Raw genomic sequence first — 18,684 nt, forward strand, 5'->3', positions numbered from 1 at the left:
ATCCAATAATATATCCTAGAAGACTAACAATTACAAATGAGGGTTTAGAATCACCCCACCCTGCCTCCAACCAATGAAGGACACAAGAAGAGTTTAATTTAGACAAGAAAGAGAACCAATCTTCTCTAGTTTCACTTACCCTCTGATTTGATCATAACACAATTTATACAACCCCATTTCGAAATACAAAAATAATTTTCTTTTAGGTAACATTTTGGTAACACTTCCAAGGACCTGGCAAGTTCCATTTTATTCATGAATCATCGTCAAAGCTGTAGCAGTAGTCAACAGGTTAGTATCCAACATAAATAATGAACTACATTTCTGTGGAAAATGTGAGTTGTATCAAAAACAACATGAATACTAGAAGCCATACGTTAAATTGCAGGTAATACTACTGCAAAGGTGATGCAAATTGAACCATAAACTCTTGTACAAACTGCTTTTCCCAATTACAAATTTGTAGGATGTTTTTGACTCCTTTGTATCCTAATCTACTCATTGCTGTAGAACAGAATATCTCTATTGATATTTTCAATAAATACAGAAATGTATATACTACTCCATTATATATACATTATACCAAGTAAATGTATCAATGATTGACCATCAATAGCCAATACATTATTTAGCTTTAACGCTGAAAGTCAAATAGAACATCAGTTGGCTATATTATTATGTAGGCCTATGTCCCTGTTTTTTCATTGACGTTAATTCAGAAATATGTTCACTTCTTGATCAAGTTAGGGTACTGTGCATGATTGCACTTTCGTGGTCCAGTCTAGTTTATAGTCATTCACAGTGAAAAAGCTTATGATCATAGACAAAATAGTTCACCATTAAAATAATAATACCACGTTCAACAAAGTTTTAAACTTTACAGTTGTAAAATGTCAAACTTTACAGGTGTAAAAGTCCTCACCGGTCTTGCGTACATTGCGTACAGGCCGCTCCGAATAAAAGCAAAATGGGTGCCATTTATGACGCAGTGCAACGGTAACAAAGCTTTGCCACACAGAAAAAAATACACATTCTCACACAATAATGTAGTCAATTTAAAAGGCAATATCGGAAAGAAATCATGTTTTTTCCATTTAATAATCATTTGGCAGTTTTTTTCTCTTTCGTGCCCCACCTCATAAACATGTATGAATTAATTAGTAGTGAGCATACTACCTAAATCAAAGTGTAGGTGCGCAAAGATCCACTCAAGGTAGCCAAAAGGTCATGCAAAGTAGTAATGTAATGGATGCAGTGCAGGAACTTTAAAGTCCTCCCAAACAATAAAATGTGAAGCAAAGACTTGGCAGAACTTCTGAGCTTGTCAATATCCCGCTAATAATACTAAAATGAAGGACACAGACTATCAATCAGTGAATCCGTTCAATTAAATCTGCTACAAACCCATTGCTGTTTCGAGGTATTAGAAGCTAACATGCCGTGTCCATGCACTACACTTAAAACAGTGCGCTGATGGCATCATGGTTGCGATGGTAGCCAGATAACATGACCATGCTTTACTGTGTAACATGCTTTCGACGCAACTGTGTTTACGCTTTCGGCCCATGGAAACACTTTGTGCTTTATTCCATCATTTTAATGGTCTGTTCTTTAATCCTCATCTGTTAAGTTGCTTCTAGAAAATATTTTATGTCATACAGACAAATAAATCAAATGCACAATGATCAATTTAGACAGTTACTAATTGCACTTTTAAAATTGTTGTTTTGCCCTAACTTTGACAAAGAAATATAACGAAAAAGTCATTGATGTTAAAATCCTGTGTGTCCTTCATGTCTCTTTCAAATAGAGTTCAGGTTCAACCGTATGAAAGGAAAGATAATTAATTTGTGTCACAAATACAAAGGGGCGGGGGGGGTGGGGGGTTATGCCCTTGTACAGTACATACATAGAAGCACAAACACACTCACACTCACAAATGCACACACACATTGCAGAATTTATACAACTTAACAGCCAAACACAACATTATTCATAAATCCACAGCCACAGTGGCCCTGTCTGTAGTGTACATACAGTAACCATCTTTCACATTCACACCCCCTTCCCACCATAACTACATCAACACTCGTCCTTCTCTCATCCACTCTTCCACATCCTCAATTTCATATCCAATCTTTAGAATACCCTTCAAAAGTCTCAACCCTGGCCCCGTCACCCAGTCCTTGCCCAAAGCCCTCTCGGGGGCTTCAGGGCTGTCCCAGGGGGAGGGGGGTGGCGGGGGGCGCTGGGTGTAGTTTGGCACTGGAAGGCAGAGGAGCGGTAGAGCAGGAGGAGGAGGAGCAACAGGAGGAGGAGGAAGAGGAGGAGCAGGAGCAGAACGTGGCCCCGGTCACAGTGCTGCTGTCTGTGGGTGCAGAGGGGGGCACGGTCGAGGCGGGCTTCTGGGAAGGCAACAGTGGCTGGGTTTGAGGTGGCAGGTGAGTGGCGCTGGCCGGGGCTTGGCTCTGCATTGGCTGAGACTGGGTCTGCAGGGGACTCTGGACCCGAGGCTGGGGGAGCTGCTGGCGGAGCGGGGGCTGCTGATAGGACATCTGCTGGAGCGACTGGTGGAGGTGCACACTGGGCTGCAGCTGGGGCACTGGAGACAGGTGTGTAGGCGGTGTTGCCCCGGGGGAGCGCAAGGTACGGCACGCTCCTCCTGCTCCTCCTCCTCCTACTCCACCTCCTCCTCCTCCTCCTCCTCCACCTCCTCCTGTGTAGTGTGACGGGGCAGCCCCGGGCAGGCTCGACGGGGCTGGGGATGACTGGGGGTTTAGAGGTGCTACTGGAAACCAGCAGGGGGGAGCCACCTGTGCAACAATCACACATGTTATCAGGGGGCGGTTGACTTGGCTGAAGTAGAGGAAGTGCATGTTGCGCCGGGCTTTACCTCCGCCGGTTGGCCCCAGAGTTCCTGCCCCTGCTGGATCTGTTTGATCTGATTGAGCGATGGCTTGGGAGGGGCGGGACCCACCGCCTCCTTTGTCCAATCGTCCACCAGTTTGTGCAGCTCGTCTGTAAATGTGCTCTTCCTAGGGGGGCTGTGATCTGTGGAAACAAAGCAGGAGGCAGCTTTCCGGTGAGCATTGTTGACGTTGAGCGCCGGTAACTCCTTGTTTGCGTGAAGAGAACAAACCCATACCTCTTTTGGCTGATAGCGAGGTGGTGCTTTCAGGGTGGCGGTACGGAGGCAAGCGGCTGTGTTCCCCACCAGAGTAACTGCTTGACTGCTGGACCCCTGAACAAAGAGTCACACATAAAACGGAAGGTCAGAAGGTATCAAGAGCTCAGAGCGAGTAAGAGTATGACATGAATTGGGGTTGTTGTTGTTGGGAGGAGGAGAGTTGGGAGATGGGGGGGATATATGGAATATGTGGAAAAGCAACGGTTACCAGGGGATGCGACTCCATTGTTGTCCAAGTGAGAATGAGGCCGGGGCCGGAGCTTGACCTTGTTTGGCCGGGGCCTGCGGGGAGACAGGGATGTGGGCGTCATGGGAAGAGGGGGCGTTCGCGGCAGCGGGAGAGGCAGGGTGTGCCTGTGATCTTTGATGGAGCGCAGCTGCTGGTAGAGACCCTGCAGCTCTCTGTTCTGCTGGGCCTGGAGCGACACCACCTCCTTTATGTGCCTGGAACGCATGAGTTGGAATGTCAGGGTGGTGATGTCCGGTTTATGGGAATAGGGTAAGCTGTGTAATCGCTAGTGTTGTATAATGGAAAGCCTGGGATATATTGATACGTAATCTAATATAGAGATTAATAAAATATCAACATTGAATAATTTATGCTGTTATTTCGACAATAACATAATGTATTCTTTAATTCGTTTTTTTCTTTTTCAAAATATTATTTATGCTGAACTTCTGTTTTTAATGTATTCACCCTCCAAATGCCAAATCAGCGGAAGTAGCTATGAATTATTCAGGACCTCAACATCAAGTTACCATATACGATAGCGATAGAAATCCACAGGGGGGAGAAAGAGGACAAATTAAATTAAAGAAAACGACCAAAAACGCTATGAATAAACATGGGTGTAGTTAAACATGATTATATAGGATGGATGGAGGATATCTTAGCCTCAATTGCCCTCCATTGTGCTCTCACTTCTCTCGGAGCCGGTGCAGCTCCTTCCTCAGCTCCTCATCCTCCATCTCACTCTCCTCGTCGTCGCTGCTGCCCAGGGGGGAGTGTCCGTGGCTGTGTCCTCGGGGCGGGTGGCTCAGCGCAGGTGTCCTCTTCCCTTCCTCCCCCTCCTTCCCCCTGGCCTTCCTCCTCTCTCGCTCCAGGTCGGGCGAGACGGGGGAGCTGTCCGTGTGTGCCTCCTCTCTCTTGGCGGCCTCGGCCTGGGTCACTGAGAAGCGCCCCACTTTCCTGTGGCTGCTCCTCAGGCTTTGGGCCTGCTCCTTGGGAGGGGAGGGTTCGGGAGGCTGAGGCACTGGAGTCACCTGGAGGTAAAGAACGATGGGCAGGTGTAAGTGCTGCAGTCGTCTCGCCTGTTGGAACTTATCGTTTTATATATGTCTAAGGGGGAGAGAAGTGCGTTCCCCACCTGAAATCGGCCTTTACGGGACACTGTCGGATTGAGTGGCACATCTTCCTTTACCTCTGTGAGCGGATGACCGTCTTTCCCATCTGACAATGGAGGCATATGACAAACAAGGAGGGCGGCCACAGAGAAAACAGAGGTATAAAGACATGGGCCATGGACAGGGAAGACACAGACCAAGGCATTCAAACAGTACAAACAGACGATATACACCCATGAAGATATATAGAGTGACAGAGAGACACATTAACACACAGACACAGAAGTAGAGCATTAAAAATCACTCACCAACACCACACCACATTATTATCAACCCTGCGCCTTATGCATCTTACATGCAGGACTATGAGAAGACCGTTGCATTGAATGTTGAATATTGCAGCAGAATTCAAACATAAGTCAAACAATGTGTGAAAGCGCGCAGTCCTGTTAATCGCATGCTCGAAGCAAACATGTTAAAGCATTGTGAGGAGGGGTAAACACACGTGAAATGGAAACAAAAAGGGACTTAAAGGAAATGGAACGTAACCATGGTATGGCAGATGCATGTCCAATTCAAGAAGATTGAATTCCCGCCCACCCTCACATCCACTCTTTCATTTTCACTGACTTACAATCGTTTCCACAGAGGTAGGAGACATCCGTGTTGATAACCTGTAGTCTCATCAACGGTGATAATCCTTTATGTGTTATGTCTTTTAACCCTAGTTGGGATATCACATACATAAAGTTGATTGACATAATGCCTACATACTATAATAACAACTGCCATAGAGTTAAGCTGTTCAGTTAGTTCTCACCAAATCTCCCATTAATGGTTGATTTGGTATTGTTCACGTCACACAATATAGAAGGAAGCTTCTACATCTGTGTAGTAGCACAGATGTCATTGCCCTTTGAACCCGTGGCCCCATGATGTTATGGCTCTGCTTGCGTGCTGGTGGACACTACAAGCGATGTGGTGAGCAGAGTGAGTTGATTGGTGGTGCGTTGGGGTGGGTTTGTGTGTGGCTGGATGGGGTGGTGCTGGTGAATCATGTAGAGGTCAATCCTGTGCACGGGAGGGGGGCTTTGGTATGAGCCGTGGGTGTCGCCTCCATCTACACCCTCCCACCCTCTCCTACTCCCCTCTGCTCTCGTCCCCTCGGGGAGAAATGCATGCGAAAAAGAAAGGATTGCCGAGAAAATGAGATTTAGTTATAAAGGAATTAAATCATAGCAAAGAAAGAACAGCCATGTATGTAGTGATATCAAAGCTCTACAGTGGACTACAGGGTCACATTAGCAGAAGGCAAAACATGTATCTATTAACAATTATTAATTATCATCTAAGATACAATCTAAGGAGTTAAGGTAGTACTATGTTACAACTAGAACTAGACATTAGGTTTTACATCATGCCTCAGCATCCCAATTCTCTCACTCTCTTTCTTTCAGTCTCTCTCTCTCAATCTCTCAGTCTCAATCTCTCAATCGCTCAGTCTCTCGCTCTTTTGATCAGCCTCTAAGAAGACGCTACCTTGCTGGACTCTGGGCTTCTTGAACAAGCTGGCGGAGTGGCGCAGTTTGCATGCCCAGCTTTTGAATTTGCGAGTCCAGGATTTCTTGCTAACAGGATTTCTGATACTAGGACATGTCAGGTTTAGGCCAAAATATCCACCTCCTGCATTTTGCTGCTGCTGCTGCAGTCCGTGCCGCAGAGGGATGGCTTGCTGTTTTGGGGCCGCGGACGCCTCTCCGTGGGCACTGGTGTCTGAGTGTGGGGAGACAGCCTAGAGACCCCCGGTGGGATCGGGAAAAGGAATGGGGAATAAGGCGCAATGACAGTTAGTGGGGCATTAGTGATTTACTATGGATCTCTAGAACTCAATGCCTAATGTCCTCTGCAAGGTTGTTTGATGAATAATTTGATGAAATGGAATTTCCTACAAATATTGATAAATAATTATCAGAGAAATAACGGGGAATAATAAAGCTTGTTGTACTGGAGAGTTGAAAGTTGGTGGTGCAACTTGCTACTTGACGGAGAGGACTCGATCCGTTTTTTGTCCGTCTCTAAACTAATGAATGAAACTTACGAGTACAGTAGGTTCTCCGGGGACAGGTTGGCGCTGGGGCTCGACAGAGTCTTCCTGCTGGGGCATCAGGAGGGAGGAGGGTGGCGGGGCGGCAGACCCTGACCCAGAGCCAGAGCCAGAGCCAGAGGGCAGAGCTTGGTCTATCTGCGGCCGCTCCGACGCACCCACCTCCTCCTCTGCCCTCTGCGCCTCGGGCTCTGGGGAGGTGGACGAGGAGCGGGAGGTCGTGGACGAGGAGGAGGAGGAGGTGGAGCTGGTGGAGGAGGAGGATTGAGGGGAGGTGTCTGAGGAGGAGCCTGGCAGGTGACCGGACAGGGGTTGGAACGTGGAGAGCTCCAAAGTCTCGTCCCCACCAGTGGACGCGGTGGAAGCTGCGGTCTGAGATACTGGAGGTGGGCTGGGGGCCACAGCCCCGCCCCCTGCCCCCGGTGCCGCCGCCCCACTGTGCTCCTGGTACAGCAGGTTGCGCAGCTTCTCGTCCAGCGTCTTGATGCGGTTGTCCACAAACTCCATTTTGGGCGGACCCTCGCTGTCGGACTCGACCACGGAGGAGGGCTGGGCGGGCGAGGGTGTGAGGGTGAGGGAGAGGGAGGCGGGCGGTGCTTCGGTCGTGCTCAGAGGCAGAGGAGCCAGAGGAGGCAGAGAGGAGTCCGAGGCAGGCTGGAAGTGGCCCAGGCTCCCCGCCGGTTCCTCCGTGATTCCGGCCTCCCCCACGGAGAGTTCAGACTCTGACTGCTGCGACAAGGGCTGCTTGGGCAGGGGGTCCTCCTGCTGGGGCGGGTCCCCGGCCTTCACTGACTCATGCTGCATGTGGACCGGCTGCTGTGGCTGCAGGGGCTGCTGCAGCTGCTCCACGGGGACCTGCGCTGTTGGCGGTGGTGGAAGCGTGTTTGGCTGGACGTAGCTGGCATTGGAAGGCTGCGCCCTCTGCTGCGGGACAAACTGCTGACTGACCGACTGGGGAAGTGTCTGCACCGGGTCGGGCTGCACTGAGGCAGCGTACATCAGCAACTGTTGCTGTTGTTGGAGCCTTTGCTGTTGCTGCAGCTGCATTGTCTGCTGCAGCGCTAGGTGTTGCTGCAGGGGGTCGGCCTGGGCCTGCTGCAGAGACACTGCTGCCACTGGGGTAGATGGTAGCTGCTGCACTGCGGGCTGCTGTAGCACCTGCGTGCTGTACTGTGGAGTTTGCTGTTGACCAGTCACATGCTGCGCCGCCGAGTGCAATTCCGCTGGCGGCATTTGAGCAATTTGAGGGTTGACTGGCTGCTGCACCACTGGCTCAGTCTGGCTGGGATGTTGCTGCTGTAACGGGGGTTGTTGTAATTGTAACACCTGGAAAGACTGCTGCAGTATTTGCTCCTGTGGTATTTTGAATTGCTCTTGGTAGATCTGCTGTTGTATTGGCTGCGGTTGTGGCGGTAAGACCTGCTGCATCTGCGGCACCATTGGTAGCTGCTGAAGCTGCAGGGCTTGGCGTTGTAAGCCTTGAAGCTGCGGCGTCGTCGGCGCCGGCGACACCTGCTGCAGTATCTGCTGCGGCACCTGATGCAGGGCAAGGTGCGTCGGCGGCTGCGGCTGGGTTTTGGGCGGCGCTGGCTGGGCCATCTGCGCCAACATCTGCTGCTGCTGCTGGTGCTGCTCCTGCATCACCTGGCTGACTGGGGGGGAGGTGACCGCAGCGGCGGCGAGAACGGGGGGAAGAGGACGAGGGTCAACCGAGGTGGAGTGATCTCCTCCGGACGCGTGCTGGCCCGGGGCCGCCAGTCCCGTCTCCCCGTAGTTTGCAGCTGGAACGGAGCTTCCGCTAGAGCCGTGAGGTGAGAGGACGTCGGGGACGGGGGCAGCGGAGGAGGCGGGCACAGCGGCGGCGGCTTTCAGGTTGGACGCGGAAGACGGTAACGGTGAGGAGGAAGGGCCGGCGACCGAGGTGAGGACCAGTAGCTCCAGACCGGTCGGGGGTGCAGAAGGGGCCGAAGGCGCTGCGGCCAGGCTGGTTAGGGTAGAAGCCGGGGCGGAGATGCTGTCCGAGGTGGGAGTGGTGGCAGCGTGAACAGCGGCGGCGGTGGGGGGGGCGGACATGGAGGCCGGGGCGGAGGCAGCGGAGGTGGGGGGGGAAGCAGCGTAATGGGCGGGGGAGGAGGGAGAGACCATTGCGATGGAAGGCTCTGACCTCTGAGATCTTTCAAACTCTGCAGCCACCATAAAGAGAATGGGGGAGGGGTAGGGGGGAGGAGGCAGGGATAGATTAGTTTTTGTTAGGCCGCTTGCTTATTAACTGAGTTAATTTAGCGCCATATCTTTACATGTTACGCAGAAGGGCTTACCTTTCTCTGGGGACTGAGGTAATCGTATCTCTCCAGTAGGGGGCGGTGTGATGGCTCCCTGGTTTGAGTCTCTGTGGCGAATGGTCTGGTTGATAAAGAAGCGCCAACGCCCCACTGGGGAGGACTGGGGAACTGAATCTGTAGGTTGGCAGACATGGAGTTAGCAGACTCTCAAAGGAAATGTCTGTTCTCTTTAATGTCTTTAGTGTAAGACAAAATAAATACAGCTTTGAAAACTCACCTGCAGAACCAGTGGGAGTGCTCGATTGATGCTCAAAAGATCCCGTCTAAAAAGAGATGAAAATGTTGTAATTTATTTAAGGAAGGAAAGGAAAGGAAACAAAAATTGTGTGTTTCAATAAGAACATACCTGTGACTTTGTTTGAAGAATTTCCTGGGCTTTCTTAACTATGGCCCTCAACTGCTCCACAAACTTCTCTTTCTCAGATTCAAGGACAAAGTCTTCCTCCACCTAAACAAACATAATGAAGCAGTTACTTGATGATATGCAAACAAGCTACTCAATTCAATAAATACTGTTGACTGATAACTGCAAATGCATATGTGTATTCTACCATATAATCCGCAATGTCCTCGGGTGCATCCCCTTCAATGTCAAACTTGTATGTCACCATCTTGTTGCTATGGGTCTCCAACTGGCATTCAACCATATTGTCACCACTGCTGGAAACCTACGGGCGACATGAAGAATTAATTACAGAACCAGGATGAATGAATTACGCAACTCACCCACACGCATATCCGATTGCTTAGGGTCCAACCCACCTGCAGCATGCTCAGCTGAAACTGGAGGGAGCATTTCTCAGGCTTCTGGCCAGAAGATCGCCTTTGAGACTTGAGTTTTTCGAGCTTCCCATTGGCCAGGAGCTGCAGCATCTCTTCTCCGTTCGGTGGAGCAGATCTGTAGGTCAGATTATATGCATTATGACAGTATGCAGTACAGATGCAAAAATAGCTGTGAGGCTATTCCATGTCGTAATGGATGCTTACTATTCACAATCCCCTATGTGTCTGCTAGAGCCTGGTCTAGTTAAATGGCTGTGAATAGCATACTGTATCTACTATAACAAATGTAATGTGATTTTCAGCTCTAATGACAAACTGTGTTTTCAACACATACCCTGTTGAAGAGTGGTATTCTGTGCCTGATAGATGGGGACTTTCCTGTAGAATCCAGGGGAATGGAGATCAAAGGCACAGAGGCAATACAATAAAACATTAGTAGGATAAATCAAGGAAATTCAAATAAAATCATTGAATATAAATCCATTGTTGAATTGGTTAGTTAAGCTAATGAAATGTTTGTAATTTTGTAGTAATATCGAAAAATAGAATATTACGTTAATTTTGTCACGTGAATTAGTGCTGGAGAATATCAGATAAAAAAGGAAACCAAATCACTATTAGAAAACTAACTGAAGACAATGTTGTGAGGTAACAACCCAGTGGGTCTTGTGGCCTGTACCTGAGCTATGCCCAGCAATGGAGGAGGGTCACAGTCTTGCAGCGAGGTTTGGGACAGCAAGGGGACATTAGAGTCAAGCAACTGGACAGGTGCGACAGGAGGAGGGGAGGTGGGGACGTCAGCCCATCCGGGTAAGGTGCTCGGCCCCCCTGGTGGGGGCGAGGTGAGCTCTGGAGGAACTTGGCCAGCCAGAGCGTGGAGGGAGGGCAGCTGGGAGAGGGTGGCTAGCGATGCTGGCGGGTAGGAGGTATGAGTGGGACTGGGGGGCATCTGTTGGAGGGGAAAGGCGGCATGGGGAAGAGCAGCCTGCTCTGCCACGAAAGAGGGGTTGGCCGGTTGGATCTGTGCGTGAGGGTGGGCCTGTGTCTGGACGTGCGTCTGTGTGTGCGTCTGAGCCTGGGCCTGCATGCCGGTCTGGGTTTGTGTGTCGGCGGGCAGCGTCCTCTGCACGGACGACGGGGGTTGCCCTGCGACGATCTGACTGTACAGCGGGAGCGCCTGGGGCGGGGACTGCGGCTGGGCTGGGCCCTTTGAGATGATCTGGGCAGAGTACTGGGTTAGCAGCTGGGGAGCCGCGTGAGGCTGTGGGGGCAGCTGACTCGGATCCAGGGCTTGCTGCTGAAGGAGGAGCGGTTGCTGTATGGAGGCTGGACCGAGAAGGGCCTGGTGCGTCTGGTGAAATGGAAGTGGCGGTTGTGGCTGCTGCTGTTGTTGCATTGGTTGCTGTTGCATTGGTTGCTGTTGCATCTGTTGCTGATGCATTTGTTGCTGTTGCATTTGTTGTTGTTGCATTTGTTGTTGCTGTTGCATTTGTTGCTGTTGCTGCATTTGTTGTTGCTGATTTTGCATTTGTGGTAGCGTCTGCAGTGGTTGTTGGTACTGCCCAGTAGGTTGAATAGTTGCCGGCTGGGGTAAAGAGTGGGTGACGGAAGACACGGCTATATTTCCCGTCAACTGCTGCTGGCTCTGAACCGCTGGCTGTTGAATTGTTTGACTAGCAACGTATGCTTGCCCCGTCTGCTGTACAGGAGGAAGAGCAGATGTAAAGGATATGGGGTCGACCATGGAGCAACTGACAGCCATGCCTGCTCCAACACTTCCAATGGCGCCAGGAGACAGAATCATCTGCTGATGCTGCAGTACAGAGGGCTGCTGCTGTTGTGGAACGATGTCCTGGTGTATTGAGGGCATCGCTGCCTGAAGGGCTTGATTATACTGGGGCGCCAAAATGCCGGTGGGAGCCTGAACCTGCACCTGGCCAGATGGCTGCAGCTGGGCCTGTAACATTCCTGAAATTTGGCCAGTCTGTTGTGCTGGTATGTTAGGTTGAACCTGACAGGGAGCCATGGCAACAGCCGGCGGGGACTGAATGGGGGCTTGGTTCTGCTGAGCCATCATGGTTGCGTCAGTTGGTATTTGGCCTTGTGGTGGCTGAGGCTGACTCTGCATCACCGGATGCAGGGGCTGTAGGCGGATTAAAGGCTGAGCCGCCGCCTCGCCCGGCGTCATTGTGGCAGCCATCGGAAGTGTGGCCTGCAAGTGAAGTTGCTGAGTCTGGGCCGATGGCGGCTGGCCCTGGATGGAAGTCACCACCTGAAGAGGGACTGGGGCTTCCATCATTGATCGAGGCTGCGGTGCCGGGTGGGCGGCCATGGTCTGGAACTGGACTGGGACCTGGGCTATGCTATTGGGCAGGAGGTCACTCTGTCGCTGCTGGGCCGGGACTTGAGCTTGCATCACAGCAGCGAGTGACTGAGCGGGGTGTTTCGTGGCCTGGACAGGTGTCGGATGGGCCTGCGGTATCATTTGAGTTTGGTGCAGGGTGCCCTCCATGACGGCTGCCTGAGAGTCGATGGGCTCCGCTGCAGAGCTAGCGTGCTGCTGTGCCATGTAGGCGTTCTGCTGCTGCTGTACGTGTGCAGCCTGCTGTTGCACCTGGGTGAGACCTGTGCTCGGCCCTGAGAACTGAGGGACACTCTGCTGAGGGAGGCACACCTGCTGGACGCCGGTCAATGGCTGTTGAATCAAAGTCTGCTGCTCCCTCTGTTGCTCGAGAGAGACGGCCTCTAGTTGTTGAATGGTAGTCTGTTGCTGAGGTTGCTCTTGAATCTGATTCTGCTGATTCCGTTGCAGTGGCTCTGCTTGTGGTTGCTGTGGTTGTTGTTGTTGTTGTTGCTGTTGTTTCAACAGGGCTTGTTGGTGTTGTTTCTCTAGCTGCTGTTGTAACAAAGCCTGCTGCTGCTGTGTTTCCAGCTGATGCTTGAGCTGTGCTTGTTGTTGATCCAAGCGTTGCTGCTGCAGGAGAGCATGCTGTTGTTGCAGAATAACTTGCTGCTGCAGGTGTTGCTGCAGTAGAGCTTGCTGATGCTGTTGTTCCACTTGCTGTTGCATCTGGCTCTGCTGCTGTTGCTCATTCAGAGGATGCAACTGAGGCTGAGGGGTTTGCATTAGAACATGCGGATGGGATTGGTCAAGCTGCGGCTGTAATTGGTTTGACTGCTTCTGCTCAAGATGTAGTTGTTGTTGCTGTAAAATCACTTGCTGTTGATGTTGCTCCAGCTGTTGTTGTAAGATGGCTTGCTGTTGCTGATCTTGTGGTTGCTGCTGCAGCAAGGATTGTTGTTGCGGTAGCAACGATTGTTTGGGCTGCTGCTCTTGCTGCCGCTGGTGCAGAAGGGCCTGCTGTTGCTCCAGTAATTGTTTTTGAATAAGTACTTGTTGCTGCTCCAACTGTTGTTGTTGCTGTTGTTGCTGTTGTTGCTTTTGTTGTTGTTGTTGTTGTTGGGCTTGTTGTTGCTGTTGTTGGGATGGTTGCTGTTGGGCTTGTTGTTGCTGTTGTTGGGATGGTTGCTGTTGGGCTTGTTGTTGCTGTTGTTGTTGGGCTTGTTGTTGTTGGGCTTGTTGTTGCTGTTGTTGTTGGGCTTGTTGTTGCTGTTGTTGTTGGGCTTGTTGTTGTTGGGCTTGATGTTGCTGTTGGATGCATGCATGTTGCTCCAGTAGTAAAGCTTGGTGTTGGTTCTGTTGTTGTTGCTGTTGTTGTTGAAATTCCACTTGCTGTTGCTGCGGTATCTGTTGCTGCATTGAAATGGTTTGCTGTTGTTGAAGGTGTTGTAGCAGTTGTTGTTGATGATTTTGTTTTTGTTGAAGCTGCTGTTGTAGTTGTTGCTGTTGTTGTTGCTGCTGCTGTGATTGAAGCTGTTGCTGTTGTTGATGCTGTGGTTGTTGCTGTTGATGCTGTGGTTGTTGCTGTAGTTGCGGTTGTTGTTGGTTCTGCTGTTGGTGCTGTAGTTGTTGCTGTAGTTGCTGCTGTTGTTGGTTCTGCAGTTGATGCTGTTGTTGGTACTGTTGTGGGTGTTGTTGTTGTTGATGCTGTATGTGTTGTTGATTATTCTGTTGTTGAAGCTGTTGTTGTTGAAGCTGTTGTTGATGTTGTTGTTGTTGCTGTTGTTGAAGCTGTTGTTGCTGTTGCTGTTGTAGCAGGGTCTGTCCATGTTGATCCATGTGAAGCAGCTCTGCCGGCTGGGTAAATGACAACACCTGTTGCCGCTGTTGTTCCATGCCTGGCTGTGTTGCCAAAACTGTCTGTTGAGGGGTTTGCGGAGGTATGGCTTGCTGTACGTACATGTGCTGCTGAAGCTCAGGTGGATGTTGATGGGTGGCCGTGGTGGAAAGGCTCTGCTGCCGCTGGTCAGCCATCAGCGTTTCAGTGGCTAGCTGAGGCTGCTGAGCAGCGCTAGCATGCTTCTGTTGAAGCAGAGCGGCATGGACCTCCATTTGGTGTTGCTGCTGTACGCTGGTGGTGTGTGGCTCCATCCCTGTCTGTTGTTGTTGGACAATGGCCGGCTGAGAGATCATGACAGGCTGCGCTTGCTGTTGTGCTGCCTGAGGGATGATGTCAGGGGGCTGCATAGGAGTGGCAGTGGGCTGGGTCTGCTGAGCGAGGGGCACCATGCCCCCTGCTAGTCCAGTAGGATCACCAGCCGAGAGGGAGGTAGCCAGCATATTAAGGGGCGCTTGTTGCGAGATGGGGGGCATATATGACTGGGAGGGGGCCAATGCATTGGAATTGGCAATCTGGGACCCATCTGAAATGTATGGCTATGGTTTTTTTTCAGTGGTAATGGCAGTAAGATGAATGGTGTTGTAAGAGACAAGGGGTAGAGGAAAAGACAGTGGTAGAAGAATTAGGTACAAGTAAGCTTTGGCAAGGGTCAGTAATTATCAAGGCATTTCTAATTATTACAGGATAAAGTAAGCATCTGGCACCCATCCCAATTCCGTTACAACAAGGATTTGTAATTGTGTTAATGGGTTATTTAAGGGAATACAATTTTAATATTGTGGTACTTGAAAATCAACCCATTTTAGAAATTTCTCTTTCATCATCTATCATGCAAATCAAGTATGCAACATTGAACAAGTGGGTAAATTAACCTGAGAGTATTGTTGCGTTACACTGGGTAAGACCTGTGTTGCCATGCTTGCAGGTTGAATAAATGTCTGGCCAAGAGATGCCCCTCCACTCTGGCCAATGGACAGGCCGGAGATGCCACCGCTCTGACCAATAGGCACATTTGGAACACCTCCACTCTGACCAATGGGGAGCATTCCGGGATGAGAAGTCATCCCAGTACTCTATAACGCAGGAGAAGAAAACATGATATTTACAATAATTATTTTTTAATAGGGTTAGGGTTAGGGTAACCCTAACCCTTTTTTGAAGTTAGTATGTGGTGAAGGAGTCCACAGACTTACGGAAGCAGTGGAGGCGTAGCTAGGGTGGGAGTGGGCGTAGGACTCTCCTTGATGGGAGTAGACATGGCTCTGGTCACTTGCATATGATTCACAACTGGCTGATCCAATGGTTTCACCTTCTGGACAAAGTCAAAGATAAAATACACAGCAAACAAATACCATATTTACAATCACTATACTCGTCATTTACACACAACGAAGAGACAATCTTGAAAATGTTATCAGTCTTCCTCCACTCACGATCTACAATATTTGTGTTATATTTGTATACAAACCTGATAGCTAACATATATGGAAGACACTATTTGCATGCTGTTGCTTTGGGACTTTACCTGGCAGGCCGAGAGCCGAGGCCCCACTGAGAACATGCTGCTGCCTGGCGCGCTGCTCCGCCTCTAATGCTTCCTCCGGCTCCTGCCCTGCTACTCCGCCACCTCTAGGGGCCACCTGGCCGGCTGCTGCGGGTCCCAGGGAGGAGGGGCAGGAGGGGTGGGAGCAGGTGAAAGGTTGAATACCAGAGTCTCTCCGCTCCTCCAGGTCCTGCTGCTGCTGCTGCTGTTGCTGCTGCTGCTGGAGTAACTGCTGCTGCTGCACACGGCGCTCCCGAGACTTCTTGATCAGTGTGACCCGGTCCCGGATGGACTTGCCCACCACCTTGGCATCGCTCTCGTGGAAGAAGCCTGACTTCACCTGGGACCAGAGAGACAAAGGGAGGGAGCACAGACAGCAAGAGAGTGATAATCAATGATACATGCATCGATTAGAGGATGGATCACATTTCAAACTAACGTTGGTCAATTGTACGCTGGGAGTGTTATTCGTTAATTAATACGAAGAAGCCTTACTTAACAATAACAATACTAAAGCAACAGCAATAATAAAGCACCCGGTGCGGCCGGTGGCTCAACCTGCTAATCTGCTAACATATGTAGGTCTGGCTCCTATGCTTCATGTCGATCCCTCTTCCTTTGAACCCCCTTTACTATTACTTTTCACTATTCTGTCCATAAAGGCACAAGAAAATAAAAAAAAATCAAATATATGATAGAACAATAAACTGTTCAATTAAATAAAATAACGCAGGTCAAAGTTCCATTAGTCAATTGGTAAAAATAATTGCTATAAACCCTGAGAGAGTTCAGCGTTCTAGACTGCTCTGAACCCACCATCTCCATGGCCACCTCCTCCGCGCTGTCGTTCTCCAGGTCGTAGCTGAACTCGATGGCCTCGTTATCCTTATGCTTGCCCTTCAGTTTCTTGGGATCCTCCACCCAAATCCGAAGGGCCAGACAGTCCTGGCTGCCCGTGTCCTCCTCTGCCAGCTCCACCCGCACCCCCGTGTCCTCCCCGAAGAACGCGTGGTTCAGGAGATCGCGGACGGACAGTCTTTAGGGAGCAGAGGGGAGAAACAGGGGTGTCATGCACCGAGTGCCACATCGAAATGCCTGGCCGAGACAACGCTACATGTCATGTGTCGATAAGGGAAGAGAGAAATCTGCTTGCCTCTGGCTTTTGTTCTGACGGATGCAGCACTCGATGATCTCTTTAATCTCCGGGTCGTTGACTTTATCAAAGCTGGCCGGTTTTATGCCCTGCACGGGGGGACATGGGTGACACGTTTATTCTCCTCCATTGGTTTTTTTTATTTGTAAAATGAATTTGTAGACGACCACATTGAGCTGAATAAAAGCAGTTGAACGGTTGAGACACGTTCACTGAACTAATCAAGGGCTATACTGTTTATCCATGTTGCAGTCAGGTGGGGGGGAACTCACGCTTGTGACTTTGCGATAGATCTGTGCTGCGTTCTGACACTCCGAGTACGGGTACTCGGAGGTGGCCATCTCCAGCATGCACATGCCGAAAGCATAGACGTCCACCGACTCATCGTAGTGCTCTTCGTACATCTCCGGTGCCATGAACTCTGGGGTTCCTGCGCACAACACAGACAGTGGCTTTGACACATCACAGTTTCACTTTACCACCGTCAGCAAACACTGTGTCTGTGTTTACTCTAGCATCCGGATATTGAGGCCAAGAGCTGGGTAAGGTGTTAATATCAAATAGCATGTTGGTATGTTGACAAGACGAGGTGTTTGGGGTTTTGATCATTGTAATATGTGCAACATTGTGACCTATTATAGGCTCTAATACAGTCCGAGGAAGAATGTTTTAAATTAAAATGAGTAAGAGAATCCCCTAACCATTATGTTCCTGTTTGATGGGCTCATGTTACAGTAAAGAGAGAATTAAGTACCGAAAGTGAAAACATTTTTCAATAAAACCATTGAACCACTCCATCAATAGAGAAGCTTACTTCCTGGGCAATCTTTGACATCAGCCTGCCCCTCTCTTATCCACATTCTGTGCTTGGATAAATATCGTAGCTCGCACCGTTCTCCAACACTAAGTGCTGCCGGGATGAATGCCGGCCGTGTCAACAATAATCTTTAATCCATAGCAAGCAGGGCACCAGGATGTACACTCACCACACTGTTCTTTTTCCATTCATATTTTCCTTGTAGCCTACCTATGACACTCTTGGCGAAGGAGGTTCTCATTAGAGTAGCTAGTCCCAGGTCTCCTATCTTCACGGAGCCCGTGGGCCCCGTGATGAAGATGTTATCACACTTGAGGTCCCGGTGGACGATAGGAGGGGTTCGGGTGTGGAGGAAGTGAAGGCCTTTTAGGATCTGCCTGCACCAGCTCCGAAGGACTTTGGGCTTCATCACCTTGAAGCGTTTAAGGTAACTGTGGAGAGAGGGGGGGGATACAGGGGGGAGTCTTTGGTATTCTCTTAAAGGATTAGATGTAATGGGATATGTGAAGCGCAAAAAGAAACTGAGGGAGATCACTTCCATCACATCGCAGGTCGGATAATCAAACAATGTAAAATGATTAGAAACCCAACACTCATTGAATTAACATTGATTTTCAATGAAACATTTGACCTGCCGGATAATAAAAAACAACCCGTCCATGCTAATGGAATCATGCTGTAATAAGGTCATGTTAAACGTTTGATTTAATTGTTTCCTTGATATCAATGATTTGAAGGATCTGAATTGCTCTTGCTTTCTCTATTTGCAAAAAAAAAATCCCTGGAATTATGGCTAATCTCTTTATGATTATTCACACACTAAATTAATATTTAGATATTTTACTTTGGCAATTTATCAACTGTTTATAAACAGGCAACAGTTTATGGTACCCCGAACTAAAACAAATAGGGTAAATATTGTTCTAGTTCCACTCTGCAAGCGATCTAGAGGACGAGAATGAGGAAGGGCTCCCTGACGTTTTAAGGGTTCCGGAGGTCATGAGCTCGGTAACCAGGACGATGCACTTCTTGCCCCGAAGCGCAGACTCCCAGGAGTCGTAGAAGCGCACGATGTTGGGGTGCTGGAGCCCCTTCAGCATCTCAGCCTCCTCCTTGAAGCGCTGCTGCTCTGCTTTGGTTAGCTTACGGTCCTAAAGGAAAGGGAACGCA

General features: G+C 49.7%; 1 protein-coding gene across 4 annotated transcripts in view; it reads right to left on the reverse strand.

Annotated features, from left to right (window-relative positions):
* Positions 1-207: 207 nt before the first annotated feature.
* Positions 208-18,684, reverse strand: part of wnk3 (WNK lysine deficient protein kinase 3) — a 37,565-nt gene continuing 19,088 nt past the window's right edge. The window contains exons 4-26 of one of the 4 annotated variants that reach the window (XM_030356521.1): positions 18,493-18,665; positions 17,725-17,945; positions 16,970-17,127; positions 16,698-16,786; positions 16,361-16,580; positions 15,527-15,884; positions 15,195-15,313; positions 14,874-15,074; positions 10,440-14,537; positions 10,095-10,138; positions 9,740-9,875; positions 9,529-9,645; positions 9,324-9,425; positions 9,195-9,240; positions 8,954-9,091; positions 6,630-8,818; positions 6,071-6,323; positions 4,555-4,637; positions 4,110-4,450; positions 3,396-3,631; positions 3,146-3,241; positions 2,894-3,051; positions 208-2,813 (exon numbers count right to left, since the gene is read on the reverse strand). In XM_030356521.1, the coding sequence (XP_030212381.1) occupies positions 2,211-2,813; positions 2,894-3,051; positions 3,146-3,241; positions 3,396-3,631; positions 4,110-4,450; positions 4,555-4,637; positions 6,071-6,323; positions 6,630-8,818; positions 8,954-9,091; positions 9,195-9,240; positions 9,324-9,425; positions 9,529-9,645; positions 9,740-9,875; positions 10,095-10,138; positions 10,440-14,537; positions 14,874-15,074; positions 15,195-15,313; positions 15,527-15,884; positions 16,361-16,580; positions 16,698-16,786; positions 16,970-17,127; positions 17,725-17,945; positions 18,493-18,665 (10,179 nt within the window). In that variant the 3' untranslated portion in view covers positions 208-2,210. The remainder of the gene's footprint in view (positions 2,814-2,893; positions 3,052-3,145; positions 3,242-3,395; positions 3,632-4,109; positions 4,451-4,554; positions 4,638-6,070; positions 6,324-6,629; positions 8,819-8,953; positions 9,092-9,194; positions 9,241-9,323; positions 9,426-9,528; positions 9,646-9,739; positions 9,876-10,094; positions 10,139-10,439; positions 14,538-14,873; positions 15,075-15,194; positions 15,314-15,526; positions 15,885-16,360; positions 16,581-16,697; positions 16,787-16,969; positions 17,128-17,724; positions 17,946-18,492; positions 18,666-18,684) is intronic. The other 3 variants (XM_030356531.1, XM_030356541.1, XM_030356549.1) reach the window with 3 other exon arrangements.

This window comes from Gadus morhua, chromosome 1 (genome assembly GCF_902167405.1).
Source record: "Gadus morhua chromosome 1, gadMor3.0, whole genome shotgun sequence".
NCBI classification, from domain to species: Eukaryota; Metazoa; Chordata; class Actinopteri; order Gadiformes; family Gadidae; genus Gadus; species Gadus morhua.